The sequence below is a fragment of the Ceratotherium simum genome, chromosome X (genome assembly GCF_057802395.1).
Source record: "Ceratotherium simum simum isolate JZ-2026a chromosome X, ASM5780239v1, whole genome shotgun sequence".
Taxonomy (NCBI): Eukaryota; Metazoa; Chordata; class Mammalia; order Perissodactyla; family Rhinocerotidae; genus Ceratotherium; species Ceratotherium simum.
Genome location: NC_141940.1, coordinates 89,136,180 through 89,156,591, shown reverse-complemented (window position 1 = coordinate 89,156,591; position 20,412 = coordinate 89,136,180). Strand labels below are relative to the sequence as shown.

Below are 20,412 nucleotides of genomic sequence, written 5' to 3'. Positions count from 1 at the left end.
TGGCACGTGATTGGGAGTGAGAGGGGGTGGGGAGCGAGCTTGTCAGGAAGGAGTCCTGGGAAACCGACTTTAGAGATGTCTCCAAGGTGAATGACCCATTACTCCCTGTGAACTTAGGTCTGAAAACTCTCCACACCTCCTGTGTAACTATAAACCAGGCCAGTTCAATAGCCGAGGCCTCGTTCCCTGCCCTAGGACCTGTCCCCTCCTGAGAGAGGGGCCTGGTTTTCTCTTTTAGGGTCAGAGTTGTGGGCTGCATCCTCCTTACGCCCTCCCTAGACCATCTCTCCGTTACTGTCACTTGCTCCATGAGAGGAGTGGCCAGGGAGGTAGGAGGAAAACTCAGTGAGGGTGGTGGCCCAGAGTCCCAGGAGACCACTTGAGTGGGGCCCTCGTGTGGGAGGGGTGATGCTGCTGCTGCTGAGAGCCACGACCCTTGCAGAGTGAAGGCTGGGGGGTCAGGTGGGCAGAGAGAGGCAGAGGTCACCACCTCCTCTCTGTACTGGAAAATATCCTCTTGCATGGAAGGCTTTGGGGGAGAGTGGGCACGATGAAACAGAGAGGTGGGTGAAAGTCCCAAGAGACAGGGGCCTTTGATAAAGACTTGAAGGAGGTGAGGGAGGGAGACATATAGATATCTGAGTAATTCCAGAGAAAACAGCCAGTGTGAAGGCCCTGAAGTGGGAGTGTGCCTGATTTGCTCAAGGTCTACTAAGGAGGTCAGTATGGTTAGAGGGGCATAAGCAAGAGGAAGAGGGGATACAAGGTGAGGTCAGAGAGGGGACTAGGGGGTTTAGACCGTGCAGGACCTTGTAGCCCATGGTAAGGACTTTGGCTTTTACTCTGAGGGAGGAGGCCACAGGAGGGTTGTGAGCAGAGGAGAGATGTGAACTGTCTTAGGATTTAACAGGATCCCTCTGAGTGCTGAGTGTAGGCGGGACTGCAGGAGTGAGGGTGGAAGCAGGGGACCAGTGAGAGGAGGCTACTGCAATAGTCCAGGGGGCTGATGACGGTGCTGGCAGTGGACTGGGTGAGGAGAGGGTGGATTTGGGAAATATTTTGAGTGGAGAGCTTGTTGAAGGATGCGTCTTGGGGCCAGACCAGGACATAGACAATGCCCTAACTGGGTGGGCAGAAAGGAGTCCCTGGACTACTTACCAGCTTGAACTTTTAGGTGAGAAAAAAAATCAAGTTCTACCTTGTTTAGGCTCCCCTTATTTCATGATTTTTCTGTTACTTGCAGCTGAACATATTTACCCATGACCCCATCCTGGGGACTGAGACATGAGGAGAAGGGGCCTGCTAGGGGGATTGCCTCCCTCCTAGGGATGCTGTGAGTCAGCCCTTGCAGACAGTAGGTGTGCAGTGAATCCTCCCAGGATGGAAGGGGAATGTATGAATGGACACGTTCAGTGGACAAAAGCTACAATTCAGTTCCCACAGGAGGCGAGACCTCGAAGAAAGTGTGAAAGGGGAGTGAAAGTTCATTAGATGGAGAAAGCAGGAGCAGCGCTGTTGGGAGAGGGAACAGTAGGAGCAGAGACGGGGACACAAAGAAGGGAGGTGAGGCCACTGCGAGGTGTGGAGGGCTGAGTCGGGCAAGAAAGACAGGGCTCTGATTTGTGATTACGTTCGTCAATGTCTGCCAACGTGCCTGATCAACTCTTGGCGGCATACAGTCAGGCTGTGTTTTGCTGAGCTTAAGTTAGAAAAAGCAAATCTTCCAAAAAGGTTCAATTTCTCATTTGGCCATTCATTCAACAAGGGTGTCAAGTCCTGGAGAATGCTGAGGATGACAATCAGGGGCATTCTTGGCTCGTGGTAACCCTCAAGCAAAGGCTCAGAGGTGGGCAGGGGAGACCCAGTAACTGCTACAGGAGAGTCCGTTTTGCTTTCTTAGATCTCACACTAGGGTGCAGTCTAGGTCTTCAGGGGCTCTGAGCATTCACAGCCCTGCGGCAATGGGGAGTCACGGAGGGTTAAGGAGAAAGTAAATACATCCAAAAGAGGCATACTCTTCCTAATGGCTGCCACTATTCTATGGTTCTGTAGCCCGACGACCCTACAGCCCAGACCGCTTATGCACCGTCTTCTCCTCTCGCCTCCTTATTGGCTATTCATCTCCTCCTTCACACCATCTACAACAACCCCGTTGGCTCCGCTCTTTCCCGTCCCGCCTCCGTGTCCTTCCTGCTACTCTTTCTAGCCTCGGCATTGGTTCATCCCGTTCTAGCACTGCCCTTTGAGGCCGCAACTCCTTTCACTCTGGCTCTCCCATTGGCTATCCGCCACCTCTCTTCCTCGCTCCCGTCTTCATCACCCACTCCCTTTGGCTCTGCCTCTCCAGTCCCGCCTACGGGGCCGCTCACACATCTCTTCTTGGTCTCCTTCTAGCCTCCGTATTGGCTAGCTTCGTCCTGGCACCGCCCTTTGAAGGCGTAGTGCACGCTCACAAGGCTCCCCATTGGCTAGCTGCAGCCATTATCGTCATCCTTTCTCTATACACCCGGCGCGTGGCTCCCCATTGGCTGTTCGCTGTCTGTATCTTCCATCCCGCTACTTATGCAACCCACGCATCTCCTACTTTTCGGACCTCTCTGTTCACTCCCTGCTGCCCCCATCGCCTGTAGCCATTACATTTTCCCCGCCGCCCATATGCCGCTCCCGCTCACACTTCCCCGTTAACTGTCCTACTTCTACTCTCTTCATCCCGGACCCCGCACCACCCCCCTTCAGGGCTCCCCATTGACTCTCCTATCATCCTGCCTCCTACACCGCCCACTCTCGGGCGTCCCCATTGGCTGCGTGAGTCTCCTGCACGCGATTCACCGCTACGTCACCCGTGCGCGGCTCCCCATTCGCTCTCTGCTCTGCCTGTCTTCATCTCACCGCCTACGCTCCCCAAGAGCCGTAAACCCACCCCGCGCTCGGCTTCCTATTGGCTGCCCGCCCCTTCAGGCCCTGCCCCCGCCGGTCCCGCCGCCGGTGCCGTCGGTGCCGCCGCCGCCGCCGCCGACATGGCGCGCACGGCCCCTGTGGAGCCCCCGGTGCGGCATCCCGCGCCCCCCTCGCCAGCCGCGGGTGAGCCCCGCACCTCTGTTGAGGCAGTGGCGGCCCCGCGGAGGGTGCTGTTCGCCGACGAGGCCCTGGGGCTGCCGCTGGCGCAGCTGCGCCGCTACCGGCCGTGGGGCGGGCCCGGGGCGGGCAAGATGGCGGCGGCGGCCGGGCAAGATGGCGGCGGCGGCGGCGAGGCTGACGAGGACGACGATGGCGAGGATGGGGATGAAGGGGAGGAGGAAGAGGAGGCTTACCCCGAGCCCTCGCCGCTGTGCCCCGTCCCCGCTGGCGGGGGGTTTTACCTGGTGCCCACATTTTCGCTGCCGCCAGCGCCGGGCCGTCTGGAGCGCTTGGGGCGCCTCATGGTGGAGCTGGAGGCGCTGCTGCCGCCTCCCGGAGCGGTCCCCGGGGGTGCCGGCGTGTGGGTGCCTGGGGGGCGCCCGCCGGTGCTGCGCGGGTTGGTACGCGTGCTGAACCGCTCCTTCGAGAAGGCGGTGCACGTGCGGGCCTCACACGACGGCTGGGCTTCCTTCTGCGACCACCCGGCGCGCTACGTCCCGCGCAGCCCGCCGGGGGCAGGAGCGGGAGGACCAGGCGCAGGAGACCCCATCCTGGATCCGGGCCTTGGCCTGGGCCCTGGCCAGGCGTCTGCCTCCTCGCCCGACGATGGCGGCCGCACCGACCGCTTTGCCTTCCAGCTGCCCTTTGCTGAGGGCGCGGGCGATGGGGCGCGCCTGGACTTCGTGGTGCGCTATGAGACCCCCGAGGGCACTTTCTGGGCCAACAACCACGGCCGCAACTACACAGTCCTGCTCCGGATCGCACCCGCTCCCACACCCACTGATGCCGAAGGGCTGCCCCAGCAGCAGCAGCTGCAGCAGCTGGAACCACAGCCCGAGTGCCAGGGTCCCGTGGAGGCTGAGGCCAGGCAGCTGAAGAGCTGCATGAAGCCGGTGAGGCGCAGGTAATGTCTGCCAGCGCCACCTCCGCCAACACAGGGCTGTGTTTAGGATGGAGGACAGGTATCTCAACCCAGGAACCCCTCAGGCATGCTCTCCAGGACAGGGAGGAGGGTGCTGTCAGTCAGTCAAAGAGTAATGGAGGCCAAACGTGCTAGGCTCTGTTTTAGTTACTGGGGTTTCGTTCATTCATTTATTGAATTCCACTGAACAAGACAGTTAAAGCCCTGAACAAGACAGACATCTTCCCTGCCCTCAAGGATTATGCAGGCTTCTATGGGAGACAATTTTTAAAAACAATAAGCAGATAAGATACATAGGGATAAGGTTAGCTGCTGAGGGGAAAGTAAAATAGAGTAAGGGGATAGTTTGGGAGGGAATAGCTGCTTTAGACAGGGTGTTTGGGGAGGGACTTTGAGGAGGTGAGTCCTGGATGATGATAAGAAGAGTTATGCATAGTTATGGGGAAAGAGAGTTTGTAGAAAAGGGGAGAGGGACGACTTTTCTGAGAAGGGGCCATTTAAACTGAGTTCTGAATGATAAAGAGGAGCAGTTGTGCACACATTGGAGCAAGAATGCTCTAGGCAGAGGGAACAGCAAGTGCAAAGGTCCTGAGGTGGGAAGGAGCTTGGTGTGAATGATGGGCAGTGTGCTGAAGTGGCGAGAACTGCAGTGACAGCGTGAACCAAGGACCTTGCCAGTGGGAGGCAGGGAATCTGATCCTCACTTGACAGAGCAGGAAACCAGGGTTCCAGAGGGAGAAACTCGTTGAGGAAGTGATGGTGCCTGGCTTTTCCAATTCTGCCATGTCTGACCTTGAAGCCTGTACACTTTCTTTACTGTTATGCTCTAATCTAGTCGGAGACTTCCTGCAGAGGTGAGGGCCTGAGTCCCTCTCACAGGGAAGCAGAGGCTCTAGCAGAGGCAGAACCAGATAAGCCTGGACTTGAAGCTCGTGTCCTTTGTTTTTGCTGTACCACCTGTGACCATCCAGGGTCTGGGAGAAGGAACCAATTAACCCTTCAAGATTACAAGATTCTCCTAGGTTTTTTCTGTCAGCCTATGAGTTCTTCAAGGGTAGCAGCTAGGCCTCATTCTTTTTGGGATCACCTAAGTCTATCTTGGGATAAGTAGATTCTCTGTGCATGTGTGGGAAATACATGCATTTCCCTGTTCCTGGGAGGAATGGGAATGGGAAAATGCTTTTTGGACCTTGTGTATGCTTCATCAGAAGCCTCTGGCTGCAGCAAAGTGTGCTCCTGGCAAGGCCTTAGGCTGTGAGTGGTTCAGAAAGGTCTAGCTTGGGGCTGGTGGGCAGATGTGCCTGGGTAAGTGAGCATGCAGGCAAGCACCCACTAACCGACCTGTGAACCCCATAGTAACCTGAGACTTAGTCTAAGGGGGGCGGGCAGCATGGTTCTCCTTATAGCATTAGGAATGTGGATTCTGACATCAGAGCCTGGGTCTACATCCCAGCCCTGCCATCTATTGGCCTTGTGACCTTGGCTAACTCGTTTAACCTCACTGTGCCTCAGTACCCTCATCTGTAAAACAGAGAGTTATAATAGCATCTACTTCACAGGAGATGAGTAAAAGCACTCAGAACCGAGCCGGGCTCATAATAGTGCCATGTGGGTGTTAGCTAGTATTCATACTTAGGGAATCACACATACGGTTCCTTGGATTCCCCTCCCAAACTCTGCTCTGCCTCTCACCAGCTGTGTGGCCTTGCCTCAGTTTCTTCATCTGCTAAAGGGGAGTGACAGTCACTGTGTGTGGGGGATTGGCGACAGCAAACACGGGCAAGGTAACTGAAGCGTGATGGCTGTGAAAGAGAACAGTGGCCAGCATTTATTGATCTATGTGCTGGGAGCTTCAAGTCTGTTCTGAGTCCCGCTCTACAGGCAGTGTGGTGTAGGTGCTGTGATTATGCCCATTTAGTAGATGGGGACACTGAGGTAGCTCAGAGAGGCGAGCCAGCTTGTTCAAGTACACTCAGCTAGTGAGTGACAGGACCAGGGAGGAGATGCTAGGAGCATTTTTTTTAAACTACTGCTCCTCTTGAAGGCCTGATAGGACTTAGGGCAAATTCTGCATCTTGCTCCTGGTGTTCCCAGCATGTCATGCTTTCCTTTTCCCTTCGTTTTCCCCTTTACCGAGGTATCCCTACATAAAGTATACTGATCTTAAGTGTAGGGCTCAATGGATTTTACATATCCATGCCCTTGTGTAACCATCACCCGGATCAAGATATTGAGTCGTTCCAGTGCTCCAAAATTGCGTTCATTTCTGTCAATTTTCCCAAATAGTCATCCCAGCCAGCTGTCGTGGGAGCCCTGTCTGTAAGATGCCACAGTTTGGGTAATGGAGTTTGGTCATTTTACAGTGTGAAAGGAAGGGAACAGAGAAATCAAAAGATGGCAGGGCCAAGGTGGGTGGAGAGGGTGTTTTTCTTTTAAAATACATAGGTGGTTTTAAGGAGAAATTGAAGCAGCCCGTTCAGACAATTGTTTTGGTATCTGGCCCCAGGTCTGTGGTTCCTAACATGACTTGTGATATTATTTTAAGTGGGCAGATGGCTTTTTGATAGCTTCTTTATCTTTTGATCTCAGCTCTTGCAAAGGGGAGGTTGGTGCTCATTGCAAGATCAGCGATAAGATTTTCTTTGTAGGTCGGTGGCTTTCTTGGCGAGTACATTTCAACTTATTATTGTTTTAAAACCTGTGTGCTGCTGGTGATTTGGAGTGCTGTTGAAGAACAGCTTCCCCCTGCAACGCAGCCCTCTTGGGAAATGGTGCAGGATCTCAGGGGATAGCCTTAACCTGAGGGAGCCCCATCATAGAGGGCTTCCCATTCAGGAAGTGTTGGCTTCAGGCCCACTGTGTACCAGGTGCAGCCATGACAGGTGGGGGGCATGGGAGAAGTCTGTGGTAGCCATTGGGATACAGCTCAGAAAGCGAAATGGCTGCATTCCCTGTGTTGCTGGACCAGGCTTATGATAACCCTTAGGCTTAGAGATGATCCATTGACAGGCATTTATTGAGGGCCTACTATGTGCTGGACAAAATGCTGGGTTCAGACAGGGCAAATGATACAGGCTTGTGCTAAGATGTCAAGGGCTCGTGGTGGAGCTGGGTGGGAGGGGCAGGCACAGAAAGCTTGTGTCAAACCTGGCGGAGACCTTGCTCTTTGCTAGGCACTTTGCTGAGTATTTGTGTGCAAAGTCTCATCCAATCCTTGCAAGATTTCCTGCGAGATAGACTGTTTTTATGCCCCTTCCCTGGATGAGCAGACGGAGGCTCCTAGAGTCCAAAGTCCTGAGGCTGGTGTGGGGAGAAGCCCTCCTGGTCTACCTTGGCTTAGCATCCTTAAGAGATATCCTATTTCTCTTAAAAGTAAAGACCAAGAAAGCCTCAGAATGGCCTTCAAGCACCCCGTTCTTTCCCCCAGCCTGGCCTCTGCAGCTACTGGTCTCCCCTTACGCCGTCCTCTGCCTTCTGGGCTCCTATCACTGTGGTCTTTCCAAGGTGCCTTGCCCCTTTCTACCTCAGGGCCTTTGCCTATGCTGTTTCCGTCACCAGGAATGTTGGTCCTGTGCCCCTTGCAGTCTCCTCGTTTTGAGCCTTCAGTTCTAGGAGTGCTTCCTCTTGGAAGCCTGTCCATCCCAACCTCCTCAGGCTCCGGTTTTTCATAGCACTGATCAGGCAAGCAGGCAAGCCCTGTGAGAATGTCATTAGCAGAGCCGATGAGCATCCCCACAAATTCAGGATCATTTTCCACCCTGCCTGGCAGTCCTACGATATTTTTCTGATCCACTCTTGTCTCTTCCCTGATGTGACTCTTTGAAATGTTCTTTACCTTCAGACTTTACTTCCTGCTTCAAAAAACCAAATAGAAGCCATGAGAATGGAACTTCCCACAACTTGCAGCCCCCAGGCCTGCAAACTGACTCCCCTTCCTTGTGGTACAGGGGAGTAGGGGGCCCTTCTCCTCCCTCAGACCAGTTCCCCCACTGTGCTCTGGGTTCTGTTTTCTGCTGCTTGCTCCAGAACCTGACATAATCAATTACCCTTTCTCTCCTGGCAGCTTTTCACTGCCCTCCTCACCTGATCCTCTATCAGCCTTTATATTTGCCAGCATCTCTACTGTCTTCAAAAGCTGTTCTTTGACCCTGCCTCTGTCCCGGCTGGTCCTGGCCAGCACCTCATCACCCTTCTCCCCTTCATTGCCGACCCCTCTGAAGAGTTGCCTACACTTGTCTTCTCCACCTGCTTCAGCCCCTGCATCTGCCAGATTCCATAGGTGGTTTTTTGGTGTTCTTGAAGTGATTAAACACTCCTACCTAAAACACTTTCTTCGCTTGCCTTGGGACCACACTCTGCTGCCTTTCCTTTGGACTCTCTGGCCCTTCTCTTTCTCCTTGCTCTTTCCTTCAGCCTCATATAGTCAAACTCAGTGTCTCCACTTGGCTGATGTCCCAAAGATGCCTCCAACTCCCCTCGTTTGAGATTGAATCCATCACCCCCCCCCAGTGTTCTGAGCAGCCTTTCACTCCCCTTCCCCCCCTCCCGCCGCTCATTTTCCTTGGACGCATCCTAAGCCCTCTTGGACCCTGTAGTGTGGGCCAGGGCCCCTTGTTCTAGGGCATCTTTCCTTTTCTGAAGGCACTCAGCTTGTTAGATCTTCATTAGGGGATTATTGGATGACCCTCTCTGCCCTGCTAGACTGTAAGCTCCATGAGGGATAGGGACGTGGTCTGCTTTTGTTCACCACTGTATTCCCGCGGGGCCTGCCACGGTGCCTGGCACTTACCCGGTGCTCAATAAATGTTTGTTGAAAGAATGAGTATGAGTGTTTTTTTATGTCTTTCTCCATACTAAATTGTAAGCTTCCTGGTTGGGTTTGCTCACTATTGTGTCTCCAGGATCTGTCACTGGGCTGATGCACAGTAAGGCCTCAATGAATTTTAGGTGCACTTGTAGCTGAATGGATGGGGACCCAACTTGGCTATCTGAGTTGGCAGCCTTAGGGGAAACCAGAACAATCAAAGCTGAAATGGGACGAGCCAGGGTCATCTTAGTTGTCTGGAGAGTGAGGATTTAGTGTGAAAATGATCCTCTTTTATTCCACAGAAAACTGACAGTGCATCATGGTTAAGGATGTGGGCCTGAGGCCACACGCTCCAGAATTGGCAGAGCTGAGATGGCCCTGCTCTAGTGCCCCAGTTCTTAACTGCTGCCCCAGGTTGGGTGACGTGTCTTACCAGCTGGGCAGTACTGGGCAAGCTGCTTTCCTTTTCAGAGCCTCAGTTTCCCTCAGTGGGAATTTGGAGGGGATTATTGTTAAGCACTTTATAGGCGATTTTCCAACGTTTCCTTAGTCTGCCCAACAGCTCTCTGAGGTAGGTATTACTATTATACCCTCTTCACAGGTAAGGAAACTGAGGCATAGAAAGGTGAAGTAACTTGCTCCAGGTCACACAGCTGATAGGTGGCAGAGCCAGGGTTATTCAAAATTACATGTCATGACCCTTTATTGAGAAGTGAAATCAATTTACTGGATTCCAACAAACATTAAAAAAAAGAAATAGCATAGGAAATAGTGTGCATGACAACATGTAGTAAAGGTAAGTGGTGTTTCATTCAAAGAACAACTTTTTCAGTTATATATATGTGTGTACATATATTTACACATGTATGGGTGTGCTGGGCTATGATGTAAAATGTATTTCTTACTGTGTGTCATGGCCAAATGAAGTCACTGCTGTAAAAGAAGCTCCTAGCACGATGAACTGCTTTCCGCCCTCCACCCTGCTGGATGGACCGTAAGTCCTCGAGTTGACACTGACCCAGACTGTAGCTGGGGAAGGCAGAGCAATGCCCCACATAACTTGGTGGCTTTCACAGCCACCTTCAAACCCTGTTTTCAGAAAGCAGGTGGCTCAGGGTAACCAGGATTCCGGGTATTGCAGGGCAGCTTCCTGAAGCCACCTGTCCCTCCAGAGAGTCAGTGTTGTCTTAGGTTGACTGCACGGGAGCCGGGGTCTGCTCAGTTTCCCTTTGAGTTTCAGCACGTGACCCACTTTGGGCTGGCCAAGTTCTTTGAAAACATGAGTGTTTGGGGTGCTCACGGAGCACTCGGGCGGTAGCGGTGGCGATGGCAGTGATGTGACTGCTCTGAAAGTCTGCTTTGCTCTTCATGGGGGTTGTCAGCTCTCGCTCACTCACTCTGACTGGCGGTTCAAATTTTTGTTCTGTCTCGGCTGGCCTAGGCTGGGGCCAACGGCGCCTCTTTCTGAAATCTCATCCCCGGGTCTCCCCGGGTGTCATCTGAGGTCAGCGGCCACTGAGTTTCCTAATGGCAGGAAGAATTTTCATGCCTAGGAGACTGGCGTGCAGGCCTGACATGGCCCCTTCTAGGCTACACTGTCTTGACTAGTTCTCGTGAGCACCCAAAGGATGTGTGCCCAAAATGTCCCCAGGTCTGTGTGCTCCGGCCCGCTACTGCCCACTGCCGTTGAGGAGACACCACGTGGCATTTGTGGGGCTGGTGCCAAAAGAGCAGGTTTCCTTCTCGAAAATTAGCAAGCACACTGGAGGTACAGTTTTGTTCTTAATCTCCTCCCTGCCCATTTTTCTAAGAACCCCTCTTCTCCGTTACTGCTCAGTGAGTCAGTATACATTGTATTCCATTTCTCTCACTCTCCTCCTTTTGATTAAAGTCATAGCTGCCCCCGAATGTTTACTGTGAAAAACAGTTCAAGGATATTTAGTGTTTTTTTTTTTTTTAAGCTCACGGTTTCAAATGCTGTCTTCAAAATGAAGGCCTCTTTGGATGTTATCAGTGTGGTGTGTAGTTAGTGGGTGTAGAGACACGGTTCCTTGAGCCTCAGTTTCCGCGTTTTGTAAAAAGGGTAGGGTGCTGTTTTGAAGGATAGATGTGGAGGTTTTCAGATGACTTGGTGTATCAATGACAAGGGCCCACGCTGGAGGAGTGAGCAGTAAATGCTTGTGCCTCCTGCTTTCATCTTGGACTTCAGACGTAGGGAGAGTGACCTGTGTACTCGGCTGACTTTGTGGATCTCGGGATTGGCTGAATTGCCTGACCTGATTTTTGGATGTTTTCCTTCTTCTCACCTTCCTCGCCTGTGGGCGAGATGCTCTGGGGGCTGAGGGATTTGTTCTGTATTTGTTTTTCTTCTCACTCTTCTTCCTTCAGCTGAACTGTGGAGTTCTTTTCCTGCTGGTTGGCTGCGTCCTGAGTTCCTCCCTCTTCTCTCTCCCATACGTCTAGGACTCTGAAGTGGCTTTTAGAAGCATGGTTGTCATGCATGTCAGCACTTGGCCAGATGGCGGGAGACGGCTTGCCTAGTCCTGCCTCTGAGAGCGAGGGCTGCCTTTCTGTCTGTTTGTGGGTATTCTTGCTTTAGAAGATCCTAGAAAGATGACATTTTCTTTAATGAAGGACTGCACCAGCAAAAGAAGTCAGCAGAAATCGTGTTGGGCCACAAATCCAAAGACCTGGATTAGACCCACTAGGAAACTGGTGCAGGACCAAGCTGGTTTGCTCCGAATGCCTGTTTCTTATCCGTGGTGTGCAGGAGTTGATGGCTGGACACCCCAAGTCACCCAATTCAGGCCCTGTAGTATTCTGATTCAAATATCTCTGCTGGGACGCATGAGCCCTAGTCCGTGGAGAAAGACAGATGGTCCCTTCCAGAGCTTCCAGACTCTAGATTCATGTACATGGTTCAAGCTTCCTCCCCGAGGGTGGTGGTAAAAAGCACTTCTTGCAGCTGCTTCTGTGTCTGGTGGTCTCCTAGCCACATGTCCCATAAAAGCAGGGAAACCAAGGATGAACATGTGGGCAAAAGGCAGGTCCAAAGAAAAGCCTGAATGAAGGCGGGAGGAGAGATCTTGTCTGTTATTGCTGCCTCCGTCTGTCTACTTCTGGAAAGGATTGGAGGTGGGGTTGGGGTAAGACCCAGTCTCCCTCGTCCAAGAAGCGGCAGTTTGTTGGTTGAGGGGACAGACTTAGAGCTGGAAGGCTTAGGTTGTGATTCTCGCTGCGTGACCTTGAGCCATTTGCTCAGCTTTCGTTTCATCATCTGTAAGATGAGGCTAATAATACTGCCTGCTTCAGAGGAGTGCAAGTCCCTATCTCACAGGGTTGTCGGGAAGAGTAAATTAATATATGTGAAGTACTTAGAATGGTGTTCTATATTTGGGTCAGCTAGTGATATTCTGTGTCTGTGAAGGTAATTGATGATGTGTTTTCAAAAAGTTGCAACCATTTCCAGAAATGTCAACATCATCACATTACCTCTTAGGAAGAAAAAGGTCTGAGCAGTTGCCTCAGCTCCTCTCAGGTCTCTGAACATGTTTTAGTTAATGCTTCCCTCACTTGCCTTAATCTATAAACGTTTGATACTCATTTGAGAATGAGAACAGTGATTTCTCCATGATCCCCATGACACCACCCCTGGCAGGGACTGGCTGAAATACACTTGGCTTATGTCACTCACACCCTGGGGTCTGACTTGCCTGGTGAAGGAGGAACAAGACAATAAATAGCTATGATTGATTCAGCCCTTGCTCTGTGCCAGGCCCTGGTGTCTGGCTTAATGTCCTCATTTCTCTTGACTGCCCTGTGCTTGGTGTGCACATCCCAGCTCCCCTGGCCTCCATCTTAAGGTGAGGAAGGTGAGGCTCAGGGAAGTTTAAGTGGCCTGCCAGGCTGGTATGGTGATGGGCAGAGGGCTGGTGGAGGCACCGAGGCCGCTGTGACCCTGGGTTACTTCCTTTTTCTGCTGACCTTCTCATTCTCCAGTCGCTTCCTTCCTCCCTTTTGCTGCTTTCCTATGCCCCACAGTCCTCACCTGCCCTTTCTTGGAAAAGATGTGTTCCTCCACAGACAGGAATTTACCCTAAAGAAATGATCCAAAATGTTTATAAAGCTATGCCCAACAATGTCCCCTGAAGTCTGCGTTGAGAGAAACAAATGAAGGAGACAACCTAGCTGCTCAGTAGGAAGGGAATGGCTACACACATTATGGTGAGCCCATATGATAGGAGTAGTAAGCAGCCATTTCAAATGTTTACAAAACTATAATGACGCTTCTTACTGTTAAATTGACAAATCCAGCTGTGAAATTATGTCTGCAGAATCTAAATGATTTCATAGAATGTCTGGAATGAAATTTTCCAGTGGTAATGATGGTTGCTTCTGGCTGATGTGTGACTTTTTTCCTGCTTCTTTATGCTTTCTTGTATTTTGTAAATTGTCTGCAGTGACTGTCTAGGACTTTTATTATCAGGGGATTGAAAGAGGCAGCAGAAGAGAAAAAAGCAGCTGTCAGGTGAGGGTGGGCCACCACAGAGGCTCACAAGGTGCTAGTGGCTGGCAGAACTGGCCTCGGGGTGTCAGCTCCATGCATTCTCTCCTCTGCCCCACAGGCCGAACGAGGAAGAACTGAGGATGAAGAGCATGGATGATAATACCCCTGCTGTGGGTAAGCAATTGGCAGCCTGTGGGAGTTTTAGCTTATATTTACCGTTTCTTTCTTCCTCTCCTTTTTCTTTCTACACAAATTAAGAGGCACCCTCTGCCTTAGACTAAAAGCTTCAGAGGCAAAACTGCCAATTGGCTAGAAGAACAGATTTTCTTAACCAAACCAGGCCTGCTTGTACACCTGCCTCACCCCAATGCTGCCCTTCTCTTCTTTCCAGCAGAGCGTCCTGATGTCCGGGAGTCAGTGGGTCCCCTGGTGGCCCCCACCCCTCTCCGTCCATGGCCCCAGATGACACTTCAGGTAAGTAGGCCCTGGCAGGCTCTGGGTGGACAGCCCAGTGGTAGGCTGGGTGGTGGGGGCTGACTTGCTCTGAGTCCACCCTAGTTCAGAGGGAGGTCCCCCACATCGGAACCTGATGGCAGAGGCGTAGAATGCGGTTACTCACCTGGGATAAGAGAAATGTCATTCGCTAACTTGGCAAATATTTATTGAGTGCTTGCTCTGTACCAAGCACTGTTATAGATACTGGGAATATGTTAGTGACCAAAAACGCTGTCTTCATGGGGCCTACTCACTTTTTAGTGGAGTGAGACATAATAAAACAAAATAATAGTTAAAATATATGGTATTTTAGATGAAGATGAATGGTAAGAAGAAAATGAAGGGATAGGGAGAGTGTGAGAGAGAGAGAGAAAGTGTGGGGGATGTTTGCAACTTTAGATCAAGTGGCCAGGGAAGGCCTTAGTGGTAAGTGAGATCTGAGCAAAGATCTGAAGGAAGTGAGAGAGTGAGCCACATGGAAAACTAGAGGAAGAACATCCCAAGCAAGTGCAAAGTCCTTGAGGTGGGGCCGTGACTAATGTGTGTGAGGAACAGTAAGGAGCAGAAAGTGAGGGGGAGCGGGAGGAGGTGAAGTCAGAGAGGTGGCAGGGACAGATTCTGTAGGGTCTCCTGGACCATGGAGAGGACTCTGGCTTTTACTCTGAGTGAGGGGGAGCCATGGGAAGGTTGTGAGCAGAGGAGGACCATGATCTGACTTAGGATTTAACAGGTTCCCTCTGGCTGCTGTAAGGAAAATAGACTGTAGGGGTGAGGGCGGAAGCAGGGGGACCATGAGCAGGAGGCTACTGCAGTGGTCCAGGCCAGCAAAGCCAGTGCTGGCAGGGAGATAGATTGTGGAGATGTATGTTAATGTGTGTGTGTGTGTGTGAAAAGATTTTCAAACATATATAAAAGTAAAGTGACTAGTGTAATGAACCCACATATACTCATCACCCAGCTTCAACAAATTTCAACACATGTCCATTCCTGCTTTTTCTACACCCCCACTCCCTCCCCTCCCATTCACTATGGAATTATTTTGGAAAAAATGCAGACACTGTTCCATCCATAAATATTTCAGTTTGTGTCTCAGAAAATTAAGCACTCTAAAAAAAACACACAGTACCATCATAACCCCTCAGAAAATTAACAATAATTCCTTAGTATCTTAGTATTTGGTCAGTATTCAAATTTCCTTATCTCATAAGCATTTTAGGATCCAGATAGGATCAACATACTGCATTTGGTTGATGGGTCTTTTTAGATTTTTAAGTCTCGTCCACTTTTCTTGCAATTTGTTCGTTGAAGAAACCTTGTTTGTCCTGTAGAGTTTCCCACAGTCTGGATTTGGCTGATTGCATCCATGTGGAAGCACATTTCTTACTCTATTTTTGTTAATCTATTAATTCTATTTAATTAATTAGATCTATTATTAAATTTAATTGATTTAATTAAACTATTAATTTTATTAAATTAATTTATTAAATGTAATCTATTATTTATTAAATTAATTTAAATAGAATTGATTCTATTTAATTCTCTTATTCCCACTTCATTTATTAGCTGGAATTCTTCTCTAAAGAAAAACTTTCTCGGGGGCTGGCCCGGTGGCGTAGTGGTTACGTTCACGCGTTCTACTGCGGCAGCCCGGGGTTCACAGGTTTGGATCCCGGGCACGGACCAACACACCGCTTGTCAAGCCATGCTGTGGTGGCGTCCCATATAAAGTAGAGGGAGATGGGCACGGATGTTAGCCCAGGGCCAATCTTCCTCCGCAAAAAAGGAGGAGGATTGGCAATGGATGTTAGCTCAGGGCTAGTCTTCCTCCACAAAAAACCAACAACAAAAAAAGAAAAACGTTCTCACATCAACTGTTTGGCTACCTTGAAGGTATATACCTTGAGGGTATAAGGGTATATAGTTTGTATAGAAAAAGCTGTATAAATACTTAATTTTTTCCCTTTTATTTACCAGTTTTCAGAAGAAATGTACTTCTTCAAAGGTGACCAATTAAAGGATTTTTGCTTTTGGTGTATCATTATTAACTCATGAATTTTAAACATATTTGATGAGTTTCAATCCACTGCAGTTATTTATTTTGATGCTTAAGTTGAACTGTCTCTGGCCAGTGGAAGTTTATTTAGATTCGCTTGGGTCCTTTTGACATATCCCCATCATTCTTTGAGTGCTTTCTCACATTCTGGTATGGTAGTATGTCTCAGACTCATCTTGTACTTTCCCTGCCCCAAACGTGGAAACAGCCATTTATTTAAGGAGCCCTGGTTTCTTTTAGTGGAGAATGGTATTTAGAAGCCAAGATCTAGGGGCTAGGTGTGTTTGTTGCTACTAGATTGGTCATTGTTTCTAGGCCTTGCTAAAAGAGCTAGGAAATAAAATTTTTTTTAAAGAGAAAAATACATGAATTCATATGGATATTCTGGATGTGTTTTGGAGGTCGACCAACAGTATTTACTGACAGTCATTCATCAAATCTTGGTGCCCACTGAATTCCTCAGCTTAATGATATGCAGGTAGCCCCCTTTTACTCCATCTAATTTTGTTATTTTAATATAGACGACATAGTCTTTAGAGTTTAGAGAATTATAGAGGGCTCTTTAAGGAGTTTTTATCTGGAAACACCTGTGGGGCTGAATGTGGGCTGTCACTAGTTCTTACTGTCTCTGCTTGTCCCATCCCTTCCTCTACTTCATTCCTTTCCCTTTCTCTCCCCTCCTGCGCCCCACCCCTCACCCCCAATGGCTCCAGGTTTCTGAAGTTACAGTGACTGGCAAACCCCCAGAGGAAAGTGACATCCCCAGAAGCAGTCCACCTGTGGCTTTCCCAGAGATTCCCCAGGCACCGGCCATCAGGATTTCTTCCTCCTCCTCTCTCTGTGGCCTGGGTGGCTTCCCCAGGGACCAGGCCTCAGGGCCCGATGCAAGTGAGGGGGCAGCCGGGCCTCTCCTGGAACCCAGCCAGCAACAGGTGGAGGCCACATGGGAAGTATCAAGCGAGAATGGAGGGGGCCAGAAGGACCCCATGGTGGGGGCTATTATGGATGAGCCCCCCGGGGGTCTGGAGGTCATGAGTGGGTTGGAGGAGCTGCTTGGCGAGGACACCATTGACCAGGAGCTAGAGCAGCTCTACCTGTCCCATCTGAGCCGCCTGCGGGCTGCTGTGGCTGCAGGTGTGGCAGGAGGTGGTGGGGAGGGCCCCACAGATGGGGGGGTGTCCCCCAGCCATCCCATGGGCATACTCACGGACCGAGACCTGATCTTGAAGTGGCCTGGCCCTGAACGGGCCCTGAACAGTGCCCTGGCTGAGGAGATCACACTGCACTATGCCCGGCTGGGGCGTGGTGTGGAGCTCATCAAGGACACCGAGGACCCTGATGAGGAGGGGGAGGGTGAGGAGGGGCTCTCCAATATACCCTCCAGCCCAGAAGGGGACACCCCCAAGGAATCGCCTCCGGAAATCCTCTCTGGGGCCCATTCTGTGGTAGCCACTATGGGAGATGTGTGGCTGCCATGGGCAGAGGGCTCGGGATGTGACAGCCCTGTGGTTCTGGGTACAGAGGGTCAGTTCACTGGGGCTCCAGAGAAGGGGATAGGCAAGGACACTGACTCTTTGCACATGAATAGGGTGATAGCTGGGGTGACCGGGTCCCTGGGGGGGACAGAAGCCCTGATAGAGTTTACTACTAAGTGGGCAGACAGCTTGGTTCCTGTATCGGGCAAGGAGCCAGCTGCTCCAGTCCTGCGGGGGCAAAATCTCACCCTCCTTGGTCCCTCAGGGGCTGAAGTCTGTCCTTCCAGCCTGGCCAGGCCCCATGTGAGCTCCCAGGATGAAGAGAGTTCAGGCCCAAGCCTTGAGACCCCAGTGAGGTCTCCCACCCTTGCAGCCCCTGCAGAATGTGTGTGTGTATTGCCTCCCCAGCTCCGGGGGCCCTTGACCCAGACTCTGGGGGTCCTGGCTGGGCTGGTGGTGGTCCCTGTGGCTCTGAACAGTGGTATGTCCCTCCTGGTGCTTGCACTGTGCCTCTCTCTGGCCTGGTTCTCGTAGGAGCTGCTTGTGGGATCAGCAATAACAGGCTTCCCCCTCTCTGGGGCTTGGGGAGGGGCAGCCCCTGCACCACCCCCAGAGGGTTTAGATGGGATGTGTGGCCTGTACAGTGGGGTGTCCTTTGCTTCTGAGAATGCTTCAATGGAAAGAGGCCTCCCCATCCCTGAGCTCTCCAATCAGCACAGGGCTCCCTGCGGTGATACCAGTGGAGAGGAACAGGGCATGGCTGGATGGTGTGAGTGAGAACTTTCAGAATGGAATTGGGCATGTACTCCCTTCCTCCCCTCCCCCCGAGCCTGTATTTATTTTTGTATAATTCTCTGGACGAGGGAGAGTGGTCATGAGCTGGTCTTGAGGCACAATTACCCAGAGATATATTTATTAACAGCCAACCTGTGCAACCTGCTGGAGCTTTATTTTTAATTTAATTTATATAGAGTACCTATTATTATATGCCACAATAGAGCTCTATGAAAAGTGATGTGTCTTGCTGTGCAGTGTTCTCCTGTTTGGGCATGAGTGTTCAGGGTGGTCACATTCTGTGGGAGGACTGTGGTGGGGATTGGGGGGGTACGATGTGGTCACGCCTGCTGCTGCTGCTTCAATATGTCCTTGAGGGATCTGTGTCACCTCACCTTATGGTCCTAATCCATGTGGTCTAGTGGTCTTTGAGGGACAGGTCCTTTGGTCGTTTGCATATTCTGCCTGGGAGGTAGGAAGAGTGGTGGCCACATGAGGGTTTGGTGTCACACACGTGGCTGCAGTGGTGGATGTGGTCAGCTGTGGGTGTGGGGTTATAGATTGTGAATCAGCCACAAGGTTTTGAGGTTACTGAAAAAAACAGCCTTTGACACCATCTGGGAGACCACTCTGCCCCCAAGATTGGGAAGGCCTCAGAAAACAGAGGAGTTCATGTGCTGTGAGAAATTTATACTCAAGTTGCTGTCCACAGATATTGAATTGCTAACTGGAAACAGGAAACCCAGAAGCTTTGAAAGAAGGGACAGATATATTTACTGCATGCAGATAAAAAACTGCATAGCAAAATAAAACACCATATATTTATTTACTTCCCTTCACAGCAAAACTTTATACCAGCTGTCTGCAGTTCTTCTCCTCCAGGGCTCCAATACTTTTCTGAAACAGCTCTAATCAGATTTTTTTGCCCAACCACTTCAGCAAAAGTGCTGAAGTCACTGGTGATATTCACGTTGTGACATCAACGGTCAAGTCTCAGACCTCACCTTACTTGACCTGTTGGCAGCGTTTGACACAGTTGATCATCTCCTCAACCTTGAAATCCTCTCTTCACTTGGTTTCCAGGACACAACACTCTCCTAGTTTTCCTCTTTCCTCACTGGCCACTCTTCTAGAGCAGTGCCTGGCACATAGTGGGTGCTCAGTAAATACCTATTGAATGAAATAAATGAAGGAACAAACAAATGTTATGTGGGGACATGGCTAGAGAACTTAGTTGGTCATTTGGTGGTTACAAGTCAGTTCCGCAAGTGTTGACTGACCGCCTCTGCTCTGCTCTGGGGACACAGAGGAAGGAGCTCACAGTCTAGTGGGGGAAACAGACACAGAGAACGTATTTCAGTGCAGTAGGGTTAGTGCATTAACGCTGATGGGTCCAGTGGGCTGTGGGGGCCCCAGGACAGGTGCTCAGCCCAGTGCGGGGACTCTGGAAGTCTTCTTGGAAGATATGGTGCCTGAACTGAGTTTTAAAAAACGAGAAGGAATCCACCAGGTAACAAAGGGGAAGAGAGGGCAGTCCAGTCAGAAGGAATAGCATTGTAGAGGTCTGGAAGTGGAAAACAAATTCAACACACCCATATTTCACTTGTCTTTCAATGAGGATATTCTGACTTTGTCAGATATCAAAGTCCAGACATGTGTCTATAGCCCTCCATTGATGTGATAATTTGCTCAATGTCCAAAAAGTCAACTTTATGCCAATTGGGTTGAAAAACTAGATGCAATGGACAAATTACTACAGACATATAACTTGCCAAAACTTTCTCAAAAAAAGGAAAACTTGAATAGTCCTATAACCATTAAAGTAACAGAACCTGTAGCCAAAAGTCTTCCCACACAGAAACTCTGGGCCCAGATGGCTTCATTGGTGAAACACTCAAGGAACAAATAATTCCAATTTTACAAAAGCAATTCCAAAGTGTAGAAAAAGAGAGAGCATTCCTGTTTCATTTTATGGGGCTGCTATAACCTTGATACTAAAACATGATGAGTGAAAAGAGAATATTACAGAACAATCTCAGGAAAATAGATGCAGATATTTTAACCTAAATGATGACTGCCTGTCTTGGTTCTTTCAGGCTGCTATAACACAATAGTGTAGACTAGATAGCTAATAAACAACATTTATTTCTCATAGTTCTGGAGGCTGGGAAGTCCCAGGCGCCGGCAGATTTGGTGTCTGGTGAGGGCCAACTTCCTGGTTCACAGACAGCCATCTTCTCGCTGTGTCCTCACATAGTGAAG

The 20,412-nt window shown here is 50.4% G+C and overlaps 1 protein-coding gene across 2 annotated transcripts; it reads left to right on the top strand.

The window, feature by feature from the left end:
* The first annotated feature begins 2,997 nt into the window (after window positions 1-2,997).
* PPP1R3F (protein phosphatase 1 regulatory subunit 3F) lies at window positions 2,998-18,448 on the top strand. Of its 2 annotated transcripts, none has more exons than XM_014790970.2 (4): window positions 2,998-4,021; window positions 13,472-13,527; window positions 13,748-13,827; window positions 16,615-18,448. In XM_014790970.2, exons 1-4 carry the CDS (start codon window positions 3,018-3,020, stop codon window positions 17,908-17,910), a joined length of 2,436 nt encoding a protein of 811 aa, XP_014646456.2. In that variant the 5' UTR covers window positions 2,998-3,017; the 3' UTR covers window positions 17,911-18,448. The 2 variants fall into 2 exon arrangements, with proteins under 2 accessions (XP_014646456.2, XP_087282632.1); XM_087426506.1 differs by having other exon boundaries at window positions 2,999-4,021; window positions 13,745-13,827.
* Window positions 18,449-20,412: the final 1,964 nt, after the last annotated feature.